Source organism: Ascaphus truei, chromosome 7 (genome assembly GCF_040206685.1).
Source record: "Ascaphus truei isolate aAscTru1 chromosome 7, aAscTru1.hap1, whole genome shotgun sequence".
NCBI classification, from domain to species: domain Eukaryota; kingdom Metazoa; phylum Chordata; class Amphibia; order Anura; family Ascaphidae; genus Ascaphus; species Ascaphus truei.
Window position 1 is genome coordinate 17,108,431 of NC_134489.1, and position 21,500 is coordinate 17,129,930.

Genomic DNA, 21,500 nt, shown 5'->3' on the forward strand with positions numbered 1-21,500 from the left:
GCCACGTTGTGCTGTGCATAAATGTGCTAGTAATACAGCCTCGTTGTGCTGTGCATAAATGTGCTAGTAATACAGCCTCGTTGTGCTGTGCATAAATGTGCTAGTAATACAGCCTCGTTGTGCTGTGCATAAATGTGCTAGTAATACAGCCACGTTGTGCTGTGCATAAATGTGCTAGTAATACAGCCACGTTGTGCTGTGCATAAATGTGCTAGTAATACAGCCACGTTGTGCTGTGCATAAATGGGCTAGTAATACAGCCTCGTTGTGCTGTGCATAAATGTGCTAGTAATACAGCCTCGTTGTGCTGTGCATAAATGTGCTAGTAATACAGCCTCGTTGTGCTGTGCATAAATGTGCTAGTAATACAGCCTCGTTGTGCTGTGCATAAATGTGCTAGTAATACAGCCACGTTGTGCTGTGCATAAATGTGCTAGTAATACAGCCTCGTTGTGCTGTGCATAAATGTGCTAGTAATACAGCCTCGTTGTGCTGTGCATAAATGTGCTAGTAATACAGCCACGTTGTGCTGTGCATAAATGTGCTAGTAATACAGCCACGTTGTGCTGTGCATAAATGTGCTAGTAATACAGCCTCGTTGTGCTGTGCATAAATGTGCTAGTAATACAGCCTCGTTGTGCTGTGCATAAATGTGCTAGTAATACAGCCACGTTGTGCTGTGCATAAATGTGCTAGTAATACAGCCTCGTTGTGCTGTGCATAAATGTGCTAGTAATACAGCCTCGTTGTGCTGTGCATAAATGTGCTAGTAATACAGCCTCGTTGTGCTGTGCATAAATGTGCTAGTAATACAGCCGCGTTGTGCTGTGCATAAATGTGCTAGTAATACAGCCTCGTTGTGCTGTGCATAAATGTGCTAGTAATACAGCCTCGTTGTGCTGTGCATAAATGTGCTAGTAATACAGCCTCGTTGTGCTGTGCATAAATGTGCTAGTAATACAGCCACGTTGTGCTGTGCATAAATGTGCTAGTAATACAGCCTCGTTGTGCTGTGCATAAATGTGCTAGTAATACAGCCTCGTTGTGCTGTGCATAAATGTGCTAGTAATACAGCCACGTTGTGCTGTGCATAAATGTGCTAGTAATACAGCCACGTTGTGCTGTGCATAAATGTGCTAGTAATACAGCCTCGTTGTGCTGTGCATAAATGTGCTAGTAATACAGCCTCGTTGTGCTGTGCATAAATGTGCTAGTAATACAGCCTCGTTGTGCTGTGCATAAATGTGCTAGTAATACAGCCTCGTTGTGCTGTGCATAAATGTGCTAGTAATACAGCCTCGTTGTGCTGTGCATAAATGTATAATATAGTAGCACCCACTGCTGAGTAATCTGCACGGGAAATACCTTCATTCAAGTATAGCGGAGATGAGTCTATGTCCTATCAATCAGTGATGATCGTGTAATATATACTTCCACTAGATAAATATATACCTTGTTCTATTGATGGTTTTAACAACACAAGTTGCGACCCAAACCTGTGAGCAGGACCTGAATGATTCAGTCCTCTAACCACTATACCGTTAATAAAGAGCTGTTTCGTTAGGACATACTAAAGATGGCACTTCCTATGAAGTAGCAAAGTGACAAAATAGTACAGAGCTCCCAAGATGTATAATACTTGGAGCTAAAATAGAACGTTGAAAGATATATAGTAGCGCCCCGCTTTACTGCGCCCCGCTCTACTGCGCCCCGCTCACATAGCGTTTCCCAATGTATACCAATATTCATTAGGTTGGGTGACTTTCAGCATGACGTGCACAGCAGCTGAGTATCCGGCTGTCACTAAGCAACAGTGTTAGTGAGTGCACACTCCTTGTCAGATGCCATTCGTCAGCAAAACAGTCGGGTTACAGCTCTGCATCTCTGTTTTCAAAGGTACAATACAGTACAGTAAGGCCGGCGGCGGCGGCGGCCTGGAACGGAACCCGCCGTATGAGTGGGGCCCTGCTGATACCTGTAGATATATTGGCTCCAAACACTTAACGTGTAGCAACCTAGTGAAGTGAACACACTGGTTGAAGCGCTCTTGCTGCCCACGGCTGCAGTCTGCGAAGCGCTTCAGGCAAACAGACGCCCACGCCCCTCCGATGTGCTGACGTCACCCGGTAGTGACGCCTGACGTACCCGACGTACGTTTCACCTGACTGGCTTCATCTACACGTGGTGCAGGGTTATAATACACCGTTAACATGTGCATTGTATCTGTATAGCTACACTGAGCACTGCATCCTAACAGTCATCTCAAGCAGATGCTACATTTAAATAAGCAAACCCCAAATAACGCACAAAATAAATGGGCTACTGGTGGTCCCTATAAATAATTAAATCCTTCCACATCCAACTTAATCTTGGCCAAAGCTGCAATGTGTTTCAGCGGCCTCCAGCAGGGAGGAGGTTAAAGAGTCAGCTCATGTTCAGGATTCTTCTGCCCATATTTAGTGGCCGAGAATGTCCTCAAACCAGGGTCCCGTCGGCCCAGCGGGAGAAGAACCCCACATAGGGAGTCATGTTACCTGAAGCCTTGTAATGACAGCTCCCAGCTGCTCGCTGAAGTGGGTGCAGACCACGTCAGCTGCTTTGCAGGGACTCAGGGCCACCAGCTCCTGGTGGGGAAACGGAAAGCAGACAATACGGGGAAAGGGGATTAATATCCACAACACCTCCGTGCAGAGAGTGGGACTGACAGGCTCAGGCCCCTGGGACCTTCCTGATTCCATCACCGCGTCCTGGGCAAAGAACCATAGGTTATTTCTCTCTACACTGTCGCACTGCATCAGTCCCTGTGTGACCCGGAGGTGGGGAGGACATTACGGGCTACAGATCTCTGTCTCTGCAGAGAGAGAGCGCAACAGTCAATGGCTGGTAGATATATTCTGGGTGACACCTCGCTGGGAAGGACACAGTCCTTTAATGTCTTTGTATTTATACGTCCCCTTACAGCAGGCGTGAGAGTCAATTGCTTCTTATATCTGTGTCACAAGGCGATTGTTAAATGGAAGAAACCCCTTAACGGATGCGATACGTCTGTGCCCCCTCGTGCTGAACCCTTCTGCCTGTGCTATGGTCAGCGGTGGATTTCTCCGTAGGCCAAGTAGGCTATAGCTGCAAAAAAATTTGGGGCGGCAATTTTTGGGGGAGTAAAAGCCTTACCTTCTCCGGAGCGGGCCCCCTCCTGTAGCGTCGTGTCATCATGGTGATCACACGTCAACGCAGCATCCAGTGACACCGCAATGTCATGTTGCCATGACAACGTGGCGGCACATGACGCTGTGACGTCATGACACCGGACGCTGTGGAGGAGGGCCTCCCCCGAGACTGCCGCCACAATAGAAGTCACAGGTGGCTAGCTCCAGTTCTCTAGGGCCACCAACAGGTCAGGTTTTAAGGATATTCCTCTTTGAGCACAGGTGGCTTAATCAGTCACTGCTTCAGCACGGGTGGCTCAATCAGTCCCTGATTCACTGCGGTTGGCTCAATCAATCTTCGACTGAAGGCAGGGATATCCTGAAAACTGACCTTTTGGTGGCTTTTGAGGACTGGAGTTCGCCGTCCCCATCATAGGTCATAGGTCATCCCAGTCTCCACGTGCCACATCAGCAATACCTCTATATGCCCCATGGCTTTGTCCCACGTGCACTGCTTCTCCTCGGGGCTGTACCCAGGCATGGATAAGATATTGTGTATGTAGTTGAACACGTCTTGCTGCAGAATGACAAAACAAACACATTTATATTGCAAAACACTGCCATATTTGGTGTCAAAACTTTGGGGCAATATGTGCTGGCAACAAGTCGGGAGGCTTCTTTATCATATGTCTAACAGTTCTCCGAGGGGCCGGCACCCAAAATCCTGCGGGTAGTATGGAGCCTGCGCACTCGTATCACGTGGGAAGAAAAATATAGGTTTCTTTCACCAACTTATAAAATCGTCATGTTGGCTCCCAACGGGACGACGCACACAGATGCACAGACACACGCGCAGACAGACACAAACGCACGCGCAGAGAGACACAAACGCACGCGCAGAGAGGCACAAACGCAGGCGCCGACAGACACAAACGCACGCGCACAGAGACACAAACGCAGGCGCACAGAGACACAAACGCACGCGCAGACAGACACAAACGCACGCGCCGACAGACACAAACGCACGCGCCGACAGACACAAACGCACGCGCCGACAGACACAAACGCACGCGCCGACAGACACAAACGCACGCGCCGACAGACACAAACGCACGCGCCGACAGACACAAACGCACGCGCCGACAGACAACAAACGCACGCGCCGACAGACACAAACACACGCGCGCAGACAGACGCACGCACAGACAGACGCACGCGCAGACAGACGCACGCGCAGACAGACGCACGCGCAGACAGACGCACGCAGTCAGATAGACGCACGTGCGCAGCCAGATAGACGCACGCGCGCAGACAGATAGACGCACGCGCAGACAGACGCACGCGCAGACAGACAGACGCACGCGCAGACAGACGCACGCGCAGATAGACAGACGCACGCGCAGACAGACGCACGCGCAGACAGAGCACGCGCAGACAGAGCACGCGCAGACAGAGCACGCGCAGACAGAGCACGCGCAGACAGAGCACGCGCAGACAGAGCACGCGCAGACAGAGCACGCGCAGACAGATGCACGCGCAGACAGATAGACGCACGCGCGCAGACAGACGCACGCGCGTGTCTGTCTGTGCGCGTGTCAGTAATTCATTATGGAAGAAGCAGCTCGGCTGTGCCGTCGCTGCCGTTGCACCGGGCACAGTCTGGTTACAATCCCAGGGTCAGCTCCTTGCGCAGGTCACTGTCTCCCTGTGGCTCACGCACCAAAATGAGACTGTAAGCTCCTCAGGCAAGAGACACAATTCTATGTACTGCGCCATGTGACATAAAATGTGGCCACCTCATTTGCCCCGTGGAACACGTGGCAGTGTAAGTGACATTTCTCTATCACTGCTACGTGTCTGTATTACAGATGTTGATAAGGTGGCAGCTGGAATGACATGGATGCTGCCCGCTGTGTTCTGGGCCCTTTACCTTTCTCACTGGATCGTGTAGGTAGCAGTCTATTATCCTGTCGTAGTGGTGTCTCCGCTCGTACATAAACTCACAGATTTGGTAGCTGGAGGGGGGTAACAAGACATTTTTTGTCATTTATCATTTATTTATTTATTACAGGATGGAAGTAGGGGGTCTCTGGAGCGGAACCCGAAATTAATTTCAGCTCCGGGCCCCCCGGCCCCCCGAGATCCTTACCTCCGTAGGGGGCGCCGGTATCTCTGTGGCGTTTAAAGGTCCAGGTCACGCGGGCCAATCGGAGGCCGCACCGTGACGCGGGACATTTAAGCCGCCGTTATGTTAGGCACAGACGTTCCATAGCTTCATAGATACGGCGCCCCCTACAGAGGTACGCATCTCGGGAAGCAGGGGGTCCCCTGTGCTGAAATTAACCCTGTCCAGCTCCGGAGACCCCTACAGAGGTACGCATCTCGGGAAGCAGGGGGTCCCCTGTGCTGAAATTAACCCTGTCCAGCTCCGGAGACCCCTACAGAGGTACGCATCTCGGGAAGCAGGGGGTCCCCCGTGCTGAAATTAACACTGTCCAGCTCCGGAGACCCCCTACAGAGGTACGCATCTCGGGAAGCAGGGGGTCCCCTGTGCTGAAATTAACCCTGTCCAGCTCCGGAGATCCCCTACAGAGGTACGCATCTCGGGAAGCAGGGGGTCCCCCGTGCTGAAATTAACCCTGTCCAGCTCCGGAGACCCCCTACAGAGGTACGCATCTCGGGAAGCAGGGGGTCCCCCGTGCTGAAATTAACACTGTCCAGCTCCGGAGACCCCCTACAGAGGTACGCATCTCGGGAAGCAGGGGGTCCCCCGTGCTGAAATTAACCCTGTCCAGCTCCGGAGACCCCTACAGAGGTACGCATCTCGGGAAGCAGGGGGTCCCCCGTGCTGAAATTAACACTGTCCAGCTCCGGAGATCCCCTACAGAGGTACGCATCTCGGGAAGCAGGGGGTCCCCCGTGCTGAAATTAACACTGTCCAGCTCCGGAGACCCCCTGCTTCTATCCTGTAATAAAAAACCATACAAAAAAACACAATATGGGAAACCTGAGTGGCCGCTTTAAATCACAGCATACAGTGAGTGAGCTCTCTTCCCCTCTTTCGTGCCCTATTGACGTACACAGTGAGTCACGAGGGTCGGCATGCCAGGGGCCCATATGAGGTACCCTGTACATCATGGCACAATGCTCATTTTCATTGGGTAGATCGCGACCAGCGCTCCAAACTGACCCCGATCTGCGCGCCAGGGCACGTCATAGGAATGGCGCTGAGATCATGTGATCACGCCAGACCGATCGCATGATCAGGAAGTGGGGTCCATGGAAATATCAGGACCCCCTGGCACTGAAGGGGATGAAACCGACATACCATAGGCGTCGTGTTAACCCCTCGGAATCAGAAGTGCATTGGTTTACACAATGCGCTGCTGCTCCCTCTGGGATGGCCGGGGTTAAAAATGTGCGAGTGTCTATTCAGCCTCAGGATATACCAGGTTTGACCAACCCCGGGGTAGTTGGCCAGTTTCAGCTGCCACTTATGCCATCCAGTTCCGCTTTGCTTTACGAAATGCTCTAATGCAGGGGTGGCCAACTCCCGTCCACAAGGTCCACCAGCAGGTCTTCGGGATATCTCAAGTCGAAGACTGGGCCACTCTTTGAGCCATCTGTGCTGAAGCAGGGATATCCTGAGGACCTGACCTCTTGGTGACCCTGGAGGACGGAGAGTTGGCCACCTTGGCTATAATATCAGGGGTCCCATGTTATGGTCCAAGTACCCCTGGTGCACAGTCCAGATAAAATGCTCCTGTGGTCTCCTCACTAAAACGTGCGATAGCCATAATCAACTATTAAACGGCTAATCCTTTGAATGGCCATTAACAATCGATAATGGCTATCACACTGCGGTGAATTACACCCTGAAGTCTCCCGTTGGGAAATAGGACACGAGGAAGTGGGGCGGAAATAAAAACCCTCTGCGATTGTATAACGAAAACTAAATTGAAAACCCCGCGGTATATAGCTTGGTTCCTCTGAGAAGTAGATGGTACGGGGCGTTCGGTCATTATGGGGGTACAGAAAAATGGAAGATCAGATTGAGAGCGGTTTGTGTGTACGACATGAAACCGTCTTCAGATGGACCAGCCCCCTGTATAGTGATATATTAAAAGAGGCTCTTACAAGTGAGCTCGCTCTGCCAACTGGATCAGCCGGTTCTCTTCAAACTGAACTATTCCACCGGCCTGAAGCAGCTCCAGAAGCACCTGGGAGGAGGAGAGAAGAACCAGAAGGAACGTTTGTGGGACATTAACGTAGGCTCGCCCGTAACGTTTCAGTTGCCAGAAGGGGTGTGCGTCGTGTTGCTTTGTTTGAAATGAAAAAGCTCAGGTCATAATTAAGTGCCAGCTGTTAATGATCACAATAAACTCTGCCTGCGCCACAAGCAATAAATTACTACATTGTATAGTCTACGGAGCAGGGATTTGGCAAGCATTGCTTCACAAAAGGCTTAGAGCCCAGCGGCCGGCACAGACAGATTATATACACGCATATAGGTGTACGTGTGTGTATATTTATACATGCACACACAAATATATATGTGTGTAGTGTACGTACATGTGTGTACGTACATGTGTCTGGTGTACGTGTGTATTTGTGTTGGAAAGTGGGTGAACCAGGCTGTCCTTCAACAAATGACACAGGGGAACGATGCTGTTATTGTGCGGTAGGGAGGGAGGGAGGGTGTGAGGGTGTGTGTGTGTGTGTGTATATATATATATACAGTAAGAAAGATGATCCAGGGCAACCTGGGATTTTTCAAAGATTTAATCAGCACAAAAAACACAACGTTTCATCCTTCTGAGAGGACTTTACCCCCTCGGGACTTTACCCCCTCGGGACTTTACCCCCTCGGGACTTTACCCTCTCGGGACTTTACCCTCTCGGGACTTTACCCTCTCGGGACTTTACCCCCTCGGGACTTTACCCCCTCGGGACTTTACCCTCTCGGGACTTTACCCCCTCGGGACTTGATCCTCTCGGGACTTTACCCCCTCGGGACTTTACCCTCTCGGGACTTTACCCCCTCGGGACTTTACCCCCTCGGGACTTGATCCTCTCGGGACTTGATCCTCTCGGGACTTTACCCCCTCGGGACTTTACCCCCTCGGGACTTTACCCCCTCGGGACTTTACCCCCTCGGGACTTTACCCTCTCGGGACTTTACCCTCTCGGGACTTTACCCCCTCGGGACTTTACCCCCTCGGGACTTTACCCTCGCGGGACTTTACCCTCGCGGGACTTTACCCTCGCGGGACTTTACCCCCTCGGGACTTTACCCCCTCGGGACTTTACCCCCTCGGGACTTTACCCCCTCGGGACTTTACCCCCTCGGGACTTTACCCCCTCGGGACTTTACCCCCTCGGGACTTTACCCCCTCGGGACTTTACCCTCGCGGGACTTTACCCTCTCGGGACTTTACCCCCTCGGGACTTTACCCCCTCGGGACTTTACCCCCTCGGGACTTTACCCCCTCGGGACTTTACCCTCTCGGGACTTTACCCTCGCGGGACTTTACCCTCCTGGGACTTTATCCTCTCGGGACTTTACCCCCTCGGGACTTTACCCTCGCGGGACTTTACCCTCTCGGGACTTTATCCTCTCGGGACTTTACCCTCTCGGGACTTTACCCTCTCGGGACTTTACCCTCTCGGGACTTTACCCTCTCGGGACTTTACCCTCTCGGGACTTTACCCCCTCGGGACTTTACCCCCTCGGGACTTTACCCTCTCGGGACTTTACCCTCTCGGGACTTTACCCTCTCAGAAGGATGAAACGTTGTGTTTTTTGTGCTGATTAAATCTTTGAAAAATCCGAGGTTGCCCTGGATCATCTTTCTTACTGTATATACTGGATTCTTTTAGGCAGATAACCCTGAACCAGGAGCACCGGTCATTGCAAGTATTTTGATTCTATTTACTCTGGTGTGCAGCTTTTTCCATTATTACATTGTGTGTACAGTATATACACACACACACACACACACACACACACACACACACACACACATAACTGAACGCACAAAAAAAGCAAATAATGATTAAGTAGGGACCTCTGAATGTTTGAATTGATCTGCGGTACGTATTGACATTTTCATGGCTCAGATTGTATCCTCGTCCCTTGTACTTTGATCTCTGTAGAATAGTTACACACCGGCCCAGTGCACATGGTCGATATGTCTGAATGGAATAACAACACTTGGCTGGGATCAGTACCTGCTGTCGCTCTGAATGGCGGGAATCATCGTCTGGACTACAAAGGAACTCCAGGACCTGTTAACAGCACGAGACAAAACGGGGATGTGTGCAGGAAAGCCGCGTCATAAAGAAAGAACATTCATGAGACTTTTTGACTTGGATATCAAACATGGGTATTCCAGATAAGCTTTCAACAGATCACGGACGAGTTTATTCCAAACTATTTGAATAATATTTCTTGCTGCTTAACGGATTCTAAAACTCCAGAGCCTTCACACTTCTGCAGAGTACGGCAGAGGGGAGTGTATGTGTGTATGTCTTTATTTATATAGCGCCATTAATGTACATAGCGCTTCACAGCAGTAATACACGTGACAATCATATAAATAGCAAATAATAGATCATGGGAAGAAGTGCTTCAGACATAAAAATTAACATTTAGGAAGAGGAGTCCCTGCTCCGAAGAGCTTACAATCTAACTAGCAGAGTACAACTGATTCATTCATTAAAAGGTGCCTTTTGTTGTTTGTACCATGTGGGAAGCAGGGGGTCTCTGCAGCTAAACTGCATTAATTTCAGCTCTGGGGACCCCCTGCCTCCCGAGATACTTATATGAGAAGGTACACCCCCCTCCCCCCCCCCCGCCCGGTAGCAGCTCCGGCCTGGTCCCCAATATGGCAGTTTAACGTTCCGGCGTCCCACTAGCCAGGCACAAAGTCACCCCTTGCGGCTTCCTATTGGTCCACGTGATGAGGGGGCTTTAAACTTAACAGCGATACGGGCAGCACCTCTACATGTAAGTATCGCAGGAAGCAGGAGGTCCCCGGAGCCGAAATGAATGCAGTTCAGCTCCAGAGACCCCCTGCTTCACACCTGAGCGGAAATACTGAAAAGTTCCCCTCTTTAAAATATCAGCTGGTGTCACCTGGGAACCTGCATCAGATTTTACCAAATATCCCCCAAATCTCTATTGCCCCGTGGTTCCCCTGTTAACTACCATTCAAGCCAACCCCAGTTAACACGGTATTGCGATACCCCACCTCGTAGCCTGGCGGTTCCTGGTGTATGCACGCCCGGATTTGTTTTGGGATTCTGTTGTACGAGTGGGGAGTGTTAGGAAGTAAATGAGCCGGACTCCCCCCATAGATAACACAGTATGTCGGGGGCGGGGTGGTGCTGTGGTTACTGTACGGTGGTAAGGGAGTGTCCCACCGTGGCGAGAAAGAACCACACGCTCGCTAAAGGGCCGACTGGCCGCGGGGATGGAACCTCACCTGGTCGAACAGCACGCGGTTCACAAAGAGCGTGTTATCGGGTTTGGCGAGCTGCCGCGCCAGGAACGTGAAGAGACAGCCCACCTGGGAAGGAGTGAAGTCGGAATTCTCCACCATGACCTGAGGGAAAGATACACAGCGTGAACGCCGAGGAGGAGGTGAAGACCTCGGCCAGGTAGGGAACGGGCGCGCGCTGGTGCTCATGCGCTGCGCCCTGCTCGGCCGGGCGCTTCGTGGCCGGCTAGGTGCACGCGCGTCTGGGGGCGCGGCCACAACGTCCCGGAGCTGGTTCGCCCTCATTGGGCGAACCGCTCACGTGACGCACATGCGAGCAGCAAATTCAAATTTGCTTGCTCGGCAAGCAGCTAAGCGCCGGGCAGGCGCGCCCGCTCACGCTGGCCACACACATTGTCGCAATGTGCCTCATTGTGGTGACCGTGAGCGCGCTCGCCCAGCGCCACCCTTATTCTGCGACGACAGACGCCCGACGCTCCCACGAGGACGCTGCGAATAGCTGGCAGTTCTAGCTCGGCCCATTCCTGCTCCGTGCTGGGCACTAGTGAAGCCTCGGTGATTACATCCGACTGCCCGGTTATCACAGTTATTGCCACCAGGCCCTCGGTGTGGGGAGACTACTTCAATATGATTGACTATCATCTTTTTTTTTTTTAAATAAATGTAACTTTTTAACTTGTTTATTGAACTGATAGTTATTTGTATTTTTAAATTGATGCAGTCTTTCCACGCGCTCGTTATTCATTAATGAGTGATAGCGCTGCACGGAAGTTCCCGTTCAAGTCCAGAGAATCTTTGGTGTGGTGGTGCACGATCGGCACTATTGCACTTCAATGAATAACCTCAATGAATAAATTGCTCAAAGCGCAGATCCCGTGATGAGCCCAGAATAAAACGCTTCCTAATAGAAATCCCGTTTTATGTCCCAAAGCATTAACACTGTAATGCATCTTTATCGGTGCACACTTCCATAACTATAAACAATGACACGGACCCTGGTCAGAATCCCGGTGTCGGCTCCTTGTGACCTTGGGCAAGACACTTTATCTCCCTGTGCCTCGGGCACTAAACATAGATTGTAAGCTCATTGGGCCAGGGACCGTGATAAGTACAGCGCTGCGTACCCTGCGCTATACTGTAATTGCGAAGCGCTTTGAGTTGCGATGGGAGATGAGCGCTATATGAAATAAAGTTATTATTATTATAATGCATGTGTTTGTGCACACATATACATTTCAATCAATTCAGCCATTTAGGGTCATATTAACTAGTCCATAAAGCACTTTCTGAGACCAAAAGATACCTCGTGTACCTTCTGCCACCAGGATGTGTCTCCTAGAATAGCACCACTTGGTAAATATGGCCCTAAATTGCTATACTATAAAAATGATTTCGTTTTTTTAATGTTATTAAATAGTTTTATCGGAGCCATGCTATGTATATTCACTTTCCCCCTATGTCAGTGGGATTGACGTATATCTGACCCCTCACTGCCTATGAGAGCCCTTTTGATTAACCTCTCAAGCCCCAGACTGCACACCACAGTGCGGGTGTCTTTTCAACTATCAGAGTCCATTCCAGGAGCGGAGAGAGAGAACCGTGTATGAGCTCCAGGCTGTATTCCAGCAGTGGCAATAAGCGGTGTACAAACAGGGCAAGTGTCGGGTAAGGACAGAGTATCTTGTGCAGCTATATATAGATAAGGGAATGTATCAGGGAGCAGGAGGTGACCACTCCAGTAGCAATAGCATTTGCATTAATATACCTTACACCTATTATTTTTTTTATACACTACGGTCACGGTGATCTGAGGAACTACGCCACAGAGAACTATTTCACCAACATCTTCCTTTGTGGATTTTGGAAAAATCTGTGAGTTTTCTAGGCAGCAGGAACCAATCATCCTTTTATACGATGAGTCCCATTGGAGAGACTTTATTAAGAGCCGTTTTGCTGTGTATTTTAGCGTCATTGCTCTATATGTTTGATTGAATTTGCATTCCCTTCATTATTTCATATCACAGGGTGACACTAGAGAATTACATTATCACAATACCCAATGCTACATCCAATATGATAAAAAATATATGTCGTTAAATACTTATCTGTCCGTCTTCTCATAAGTAAGGGTCATTTAGTTAACCTCTTTGGCCAAAGCATTCTAAGGCCGAGGCTATACTAGGCGCGCGCGCGCCGGCCGCAGAGGCCATTTGTGGCCTAGGGGCAGACGCGACCATGACGTCACAGAGCTGGTTCGCCCTCATTGGCTGAACCGCACACGTGACCCGGTCGTCGCCCGACAAAATCAAATTATTTTGTCTGCTCGCCGGTCGCGCTAAGTATGGACGCGGCCTAAGCCTGCAGCCACGCCACGGCACGACCAGTATGCAGGTCCTAACACGATCTGCAGGGGCCATGCCAGGCTTATAACTAGATAACTTAGGAGAAGACAAAACAGTTACGTATTTATCTACAGTAAATATTTGGTGTCAGATTGGATGGAGCTTTGGGAATCTTTATATACGTTTGGTCACCCAACAGCATTCCCTGTGACACAAATATACAGGGTGTGGTGGGGTTAGAGCTTGCAGGGATTGTGGATGATACTAGGTAATGACTAGTTCTAGTCATCAATTAGGTGAGCGCTGTGTGCTTTTTTGCTGCTATACTATAAAAATAATGATTTGATTAGAATGACTCCAGAGAAAGTCCCTGGAGAGCCGCCCTCCGCCCTCACCTTCAGTAAGATATCTACGATACGTTGCTGATATTCCACCGCTTGCTTATCATTCTTGAAGTCTTCGAATGTCTGAGAAGGCAGAGAAAAGGGAAGACCCCCCCCCTCACATTAACAGCCTGGATTTTACATGTTATTTATTTTTTATTAATAGTTAAGAAGTAGACATCTGGGGGGCTGGAGGGGGGGTGGGGGGGAGATTGCAGCTTAGGTTCCCCCAACACAAGGCTTGGATGCCGAGCCCCACCTCTTACCAGGGCCAGAACGTTGAGGAATTCCCGCGTGTCGAAGAGCAGCAGGGTGCGGATGCAGGGGTACACCGCCTCGTCCGGGGGCGCCTCCGGGGAGTGTAGGCGGATCAGAAACTCAAAGACCTGGAGAAAAAAAGAACCAGGGATGAACACACACGCATCACATTATACACCAGTTATCAACCCAACCAAGCTCAAAATCAAAAACAACATTTTTTTTCTAATGCTGATAAACCCACATTTCTAAAATCTGACTAAGAAACTGTCTAGGTCTCCGGGAGCGAACCTGGGTGCGGGAAGGGGGAGGAGGGGGGGGAAACTTCACAGAAATGTAAATCTAAGCCCTTTGGTGCTGGAGGCATAACCCTTCGGGTGCCGTTATACCGAGCAACCACATGGGGTCTGGTGCTCCATTTTCCAAACCCCCCCACGTAGCAGCCAATTCCTGATCTAATTGCTCGTGGCTGTTGGGGAGATCGATCAGGGAGAGGAACGGTGACGGAGAAGCGGTCGTGGCACTCAAAGGGTTACGCAGGATGCGGTTTCACTGTTGACATGTTTAGTAGCCGCCCCAACCCCACCTTGCACTGCCGTTGGTCTCCCTTGGGCAAATATTGGCCACTAACCTGGTTTTTCACTAGAGGCACCAAGTCTTCAGGGATGTCTCCTAATGGATACGCTCTCCCAGCCAAGCTGCAGCTGCAGAGAGATGGGAGTGGGGGAGAGACAAGGTTATAGGATGAGACTTCTCCGGCTGCAGGATGTCCTCTGGAAGCTTAGACTTGGTGTAGGACAGACAGTAGTAAGTTAGACTGGGTACCAAAAAATGATCTTCAAATACTTTCTGGAGAAGTTACCCAATAATCTTCTCACCACGACTGTACCCAGCAATTATCTCCTTAGATCCGCCTTCAGCAACCTTATTATGGTTCCTAGGTTCAATAAAGAATCCGGTCGCTCTTCCTTCTAGTCCCAAACACCCCCCATTTCTGGAAAAATTTACTGGAGTCTCTCAAATCCACTTATTGTCTAAGTTCCGTCAACACTTTGGCTGCTTTGTACTTCAAACATGTTTGTAACTGTAACTTGTAACGTTGTCAACTTTATCTTGTGCCCAGGACACACTTGACAACAAGTGTATTAAAGAAAGACCGTCTGGAAGTCACCATAGTATCAATATCGACAGGTGGTGCTGAAGAAAGATAGTATTGCAACTGGACAGGTAGCAGAAGTGGAAAGGGTTTTACCCGTGAACATGCCGGACTGCAGTGGTGGGCAACTCCAGGCCAGGCTTCCGCACAGGTGGCTTAGACATTATGATTGTGTCATAGATTGAGCCACCTGTTCTGAAGCAGGGATATCATGAAAACCTGACCTGTTGGTAGCCCTTGAGGACTGGAGTTGGCCACCCCTGTCCTACTGTATAATAGTACTGCTCCATGCACATCTAGTCACACACAGTTCCTTCTCCTGAATCACAAGAGGATTTAAAACAGCACCAAATCTCCAGAGTGCGAGACCCTGCCACCCCAAATATTACATTTCTGGCTTCATAGGAAACTGTAGATGTTCATTTTTATTTATTTATTTATAAAATGTTTTACCAGGAAGTAATACATTGAGAGTTACCTCTCGTTTTCAAGTATGTCCTGGGCACAGAGTTAAGACAAATAATACATGGTTACAAATACAGTTACATAAATGAACATGATACACATTATATACAAGACATTGCATGCACAGTTAGAGAAGATGTATATTATAGGCGTATGTAACAGTTAGAGACCAGATTAAAATGTGAGACAGCCTTAGATTTGAAAGAACTTAAACTGGTGGTGGATGTGAGAGTCTCTGGTAGGTTGTTCCAGTTTTGGGGTGCACGGTAAGAGAAGGAGGAACGTCCGGATACTTTGTTGAGCCTTGGGACCATGAACAGTCTTTTGGAGTCTGATCTCAGATGATAGGTGCTGCATGTGGTAGGGGTGAGGAGCTTGTTCAGGTAGCTGGGTAGCTTGCCCATAAAGAATTTAAAGGCAAGACAGGAAAGGTGAACTTTGCGCCTAGACTCGAGTGATGACCAATCTAGTTCTTTGAGCATTTCGCAGTGATGTTTGTTGTAGTTGCATTGGAGAACAAAACGACAAATTGAATTGTAGAGGGTGTCAAGTTTGCCAAGGTGGGTTTGAGGTGCCGAGCCATATACTATGTCTCCATAGTCAATAATTGGCATTAGCATCTGCTGTGCGATACGCTTTCTGACCAGCAGGCTTGGGGAGGATTTGTTCCTGTAAAGTACCCCTAGTTTGGCGTAGGTCTTGGTTGTCAGGGTATCGATGTGAATCCCGAATGTTAAGTGGGAGTCAAACCATACACCCAGATATTTAAAACTAGTGACAGGGTTAGGGTGGTGTTAGCGTTGGTTCTAATCAGGAGCTCAGTCACTGGAAGCTTTACAAATTTAGTCTTGGTCCCAAATACCATTGTTACAGTCTTGTCAGTGTTTAAATCAGTTTGTTTTGGGAAATCCAGTTTTCGAGTCTCAAAAAGTCAGACTGAAGTATGTGTTGAAGGTCAGAGAGGCTATGGCTGTGTGCATATGGGATTGTGTCATCTGCATACATGTGTATTGAGGCTTCCTTACAAGCTGTGGGAAGATCATTGATGAACACTGAGAAGAGTTGGGGCTGCATAACAAAGCCTTGCGGGACACCACAGGTGATATTCAGGGGGTTGGAGTTAGAGCCTGAGATGGACACATGTTGGGATCTACCTGATAGGCAGGAATGAACCAGTTTAAAGCATGCTTCCCTATTCCAGAGCTCTGGAGTTTGTTAAGCAGGATAGCATGATCAACAGTATCAAAAGCCTTTGCAAAATCTAGGAATACTGCACCAGTGAGTTGTCCCCATTCCATTCCACACTGGATTTCATTGCAAACTTTTAGCAGGGTAGTTACGGTGGAGTGTTTGGGACGAAACCCAGATTGGAATTGGCTAGGGAAATTTGTCTTGGTATAGTAATCGCTTAATTGGGAGTGGACACATTTTTCCATGACTTTGGATAGAATTGGGAGAAGTGAGATTGGCCTGTAGTTTGCGACAGTTTAAACGGAGATCATCTGAAATGGATCATGGGAAATCTGGTCAATGAATGGAAACAGGGAAATAATAAATGCCCAGATTAACCTCTTCCCAGCCAGAGCTATCAGCAATGCATTGCTCTGTGAAAGGACGCACACAGATCCAGCGCTGAAAGTCTGACCATGTGGCGCAGCGAGAGAAGCCTCACCTGATATAAACCAGCACTTTATTTCCCATCACGACCTGCTCATCTAGGAGAGAAAGAACACGCTTTGTAGGAAGAGATCTAAGCGCAGGCGGGAGGGAGGGAGATCGCTGCCAGCGAAAAGGTCTCATTTCCATTTCAATGTCATTATTTTTTTGCGGGGACTAAGTTATGCGCAATGTTTTCCCTCGTGCAGACTTAACAGCTCCGTTACTGATTGGGCGACATAGGGTGACAGCTCACAACACATCACACGCGGCATTTTATAATGATGCACTTTCTATTCACTGCTGGACTTACACGGGGCGTGGGGGGGAATCCTTAACCCCAAAAGCATTTAAGCCATATTAACTAAGCAGTGCTATTCCAAGAAACACGTTCCAGCGCCAAATGGGGTTTTATGGAATAGCACCACTTATCAAATATGGGCCTGTGTGCTCTGTTCTCCAGGCATCCTGCAGCCCTCAGCCACAACGAGCAAGAGCCTCCTTCCCACTCTGAAGGACATTAGTAACAAGTAAGTAGAATCATCTGGTGTCATTACTGGCGGCGAGCCAATATTCTTGCACGCTCTACAGCAGGACTGGTCAACTCCAGTCCTCAAGGGCCACCAACAGGTCAGGTTTTAAACATATCTCTGCTTCAGAACAGGTGGCTCAGTGATTGAGCGACATGTGCTGAAGCAGGTCTATCCCCATTACCTGGCTTCTTGGTGGCTCGAGGACTGGACTTGGCCACTCCTGCTCTGCAGAGAAGATGCTTTAACCCCTTATCTGCCAGAGAGACCTGCCATGCCGTCTAGGCCACTCTGACATCAAAGGGGTTCAATGGTCCTACTCCCACCTTGCCTCGTGTCTGACCCCAATAGATGAGCTTTTGTGTCTCACATTACACCCATACACCGTGATGTCTGCGGGTCATGGTCGTGTCCGTACCTGTCAGAGGTTTCCCGGAACTGATGGGAGCAGAGATAACTTTGAAAAGTTTCTGCATAAACAAACAAACATTTTTAATGATGTGAAACAATAAATACTGGAAAAACACAGACAAATATTCCACATAAAAACATAGACGTTGACGATAGATTGGAATCACCACCGTGTCTCACCATTCTTCTACCCGATGTGAGACCTCGGATCCTATTAGATCCTTAGGTTTCTTTTCATATTTAGGATACCGTTATGTCTGTAACAGGGGTGGCCAACTCCAGTCAACCACCTGTACTGAAGCAGCAATATCCTTAAAACCCGACCTGTTGGTGGCCCTTGAGTACTGGAGTTGGCCACTCGTGCTCTATAAGGAGTATCCTAAAGCAGTTTTGAACTCACTTACTGGATTAGCCTCTACCACCTCTGTTGGGGGCTATCCTAGGAATCCACCACCCTTCAATGAATGATTACTTAGTCACGTCTCCCATAAGCCTCCCGCCCTCCCGCTTCAGAGGTAACCTCTTGTTGTAGCACTTTTCTGAGACATGCTTCCCTCCTGTACCTTGTTGGAACACATGACATATTAGAACAGTGGTTCCCAACGCCACTCATCAAGGGCCACCAACAGGCCATGTTTTAAGGCTAGCCCTGCTTCAGCACAAGTGGTTCAATCAAAACGATTGAGTCACCTCTGCTCAAGCAGTGATTTCTGTAAAACCAGACCTGTTGAGTTTCTTGAGGACTGGAAACCAGAACTTTCTATTACTTTGTGGCAGAACAGAAAACTGGAAAATAATATGTAGTGATTTGATCGGAGCAAGAAGGACTTTCTTAGGAAACGCACAGTAGTGGTCATACTCGGAGGCAATATTTGACAGCAATATCTGAGCTGCACTGAAGAGGAGACTTGGGGTATCACACCCCTCCAGAACCTATTTGCCTGATCATATACCTCTGCACATCATGGTGACGTCCCTACCTCCATAGGGCTTATAAAATCATTCATCCCGCTGTTGTAGACGTAAATCATTGCATCATAAAGTCTGTTCTCCCAACACATGTGGACGATCTGTAAAGGCAAAAGCAGACGTTCCAGACCTACTTGCAACCAAGACTCAGCAGCAGATAAGCCAATGGGGGCACGTATCAAGTTGTAGAGGGGTGATACAAACAGTGGCCCAGATGGACCCCGATGTGGCCAGGTCTACGGCCCACTTGACCGTTCAGGTCACGTCAATAACAAGGGTCACATTGTAACTATTGGAGCATTACATTACCGAGGAGATAAAGGGAGCTACTCGAGCTCTCAATCACACACCGTAGCGGAGGCCGATCTCACCTGCTGTATGTCCAGGCTGGTGATGTCCATGTGCACTATACAGGCCTCCACGCTCTCCATTTGACCTCGGTCCTGGAAGTGGAGCAGCAGCTCCTTCATCACGTGCGAGGTGAGCCCCGGCAGCTTGTCCCGCAGCAGGTAGGGCTCTAAGCACTCCAAGAAAACACCCTTGGCCACGCAGTTCTCGCTTAACTTGTCGTACACCTGGCTGAACAAGATGTCCCTGAAAAAAAACCGCCAACTGAAAGCTGCAGACCAAGCAATATGCTACATGTGGTTTATTTAAATAAATCAGTTCTGTACTATGTAGCATTTCATTTTTTTTCCTTAAACAACTCTCAGTGAAATGTTCAATGTATTATACTGTAACAGGCATTTTTTGTTTCTATAGCAACCATTTACAAAGTCACATCTCCTTCCGCTTCTGAAACAGGCTCTGGCACACCTCTTTTTGAGCCCTGCCCTCTCTCTATCAGTGCACCAATTGTATCTAGTGACTGCCTGGTCACATGATTTCCCCACAGAACTTTGCATCTTTGGTCCTCTCCTGCTGCACTGACAGCCATTTAGTGAACCCCTGGGTCGAATCTTCACCGATCAATCACAGGAGAACGGGTCAATTGGCAATTTATCTAATTACTCATCATTGTGTGGATTGTATTGATGCACATATTAAAGGGGAAAAAATACAAAATAATAAAAATCAGCTTGGATTGCTGCTTTAAAGGTTAGTCCCTATTAGGGCCGAAGTCTAACTAGTAGCAGCGACACATTTAGGGGGTCGCATCTGGGTGACCAATACCCCTTTTTACCTCAAATCTGACGCCAATATGTATTTTGTTATCATTTTAAGCATTTGTAAACATGGGGAGCCGAGCCTTGGGAGGGGTTTGATTTCCTCTGGCTGCTCCTTTTTGTCTGATATCGCTCTGGTCAATAAGAGTTTGCCCAACCAGACCGCCCCCCTCTGTCCCTCACCCATTCTCGTTATTGGCTCTTTGATAAGGACAGGGTCAACCAAAAGTAAAGAAAACACAAAGACTCCCACATTTAGAGACCCCTCCCCCCTACACCCCCCCAAAAAGAACCTTCCAAAAGAAAAGCCTGTACAAAGTGACCCTCCCAACTTCGCGGACGCTGCGGGACACGTACGATCTGCAATTAACTCAACACCGCTGCCGCCATTTCCGGCCAACTCTGCGTCTCGTTGGTTATCTTAAGTGTTTCCTATACAAACCTTCCATTCCTTCCCACTGCGCCAGCGATGGCCTTTCCCACGTGTATAAATAAAACTGCGGCGAATGGTAAAGCAGACGGGCAATGGCGACATTACCCTCCACGTGATGCCGGGATGTCGATTGGCCCGGACCTTTTCGATCTGGGTGTCGAAGCGGCGAGTTCACATGAAGGACACGGGACCGCCTGCTTTTTCATGGACACAATTAACCCCGTAGGTGCTGGAAGCCTTGCAGGGCCGGCCCCCGATCGGTCACCCCTCACGGATATTCTGGTGACTCGCACCAAATTTGGAGTCAGTCTGACTATTGATTTTTTGTATCTGCTTCTCGTACACTTCAGTGATGATTATCAATGAAAATGCCATTCTGTTGTCCAAAATCCCCACATCTTGCTCACTTAGGCCCTTGGAGGCCGATATTTCTGCTAATGCGAGTCTTCTCTGCATCCATATTACAGCTGACAGTAATGCGCTGTGAGGCCAAAATGTTGCAGGCCTCTCTGGCAGTGAAGGTGTTAAAACCACAGATTTTGGAAAAGAAGCATCTTCTAGATCAGGGGAGAGCAAACTTTTCTCACTGCTCCCCCCTGCCTGCTCCCCCCCCACCCCGGCGTCAAATGGCAAGTTAAGTTATGGTATGGTACGTTAAGGCAGCGGTGCGCAAACTGGGGGGTGCTAGATTTTCAGGGGGGGATGGCAGTTATAGAGGTCCCGCGCTCTCCCCCCAGGCATTTAAATTAAATGCCGGGGGACCGCGCGAGGCCTCTATAACACACTTACCTTCCAGCGACGCGTCGTCCTGGTAAGCTGGCGTCACATGACGCCGCGGGGTCATGTGACGTCACATTACCATGGCGATGTGACGTCACATGACGCCGGGGTCGGGCAGGGGGAGGGCACGAGGCTCCCAGAGGGGAGCAGGCCGGGGTGCGCATGGGGAAAAGTTTGTGCAGACTTGCGCTAAGGTACGTTAAAGTACGTTACGGTATTATTTTAAATGCTTTTGGGAAGTGTGGGGCCTCTGTAACCACCGCGGCCCCCCTTCCCTCTCCCCCACCCCCAGCTTGCACACCC

The 21,500-nt window shown here is 49.3% G+C and overlaps 1 protein-coding gene across 7 annotated transcripts in view; it reads right to left on the minus strand.

Moving 5' to 3' along the window:
* VPS8 (VPS8 subunit of CORVET complex) overlaps positions 1–21,500 on the minus strand; it is a 128,508-nt gene that overhangs the window by 51,131 nt on the left and 55,877 nt on the right. For all 7 annotated transcript variants that reach the window (XM_075607105.1, XM_075607106.1, XM_075607104.1 and 4 more), the window contains 13 exons: positions 19,190–19,412; positions 18,830–18,919; positions 17,857–17,908; positions 16,925–16,967; positions 14,263–14,335; positions 13,640–13,759; positions 13,386–13,457; positions 10,634–10,753; positions 9,378–9,434; positions 7,284–7,366; positions 5,077–5,161; positions 3,625–3,723; positions 2,535–2,624 (listed from right to left, as the gene is read on the minus strand). In XM_075607105.1, coding sequence (XP_075463220.1) covers positions 2,535–2,624; positions 3,625–3,723; positions 5,077–5,161; positions 7,284–7,366; positions 9,378–9,434; positions 10,634–10,753; positions 13,386–13,457; positions 13,640–13,759; positions 14,263–14,335; positions 16,925–16,967; positions 17,857–17,908; positions 18,830–18,919; positions 19,190–19,412 — 1,207 coding nt within the window. The remainder of the gene's footprint in view (positions 1–2,534; positions 2,625–3,624; positions 3,724–5,076; positions 5,162–7,283; positions 7,367–9,377; positions 9,435–10,633; positions 10,754–13,385; positions 13,458–13,639; positions 13,760–14,262; positions 14,336–16,924; positions 16,968–17,856; positions 17,909–18,829; positions 18,920–19,189; positions 19,413–21,500) is intronic.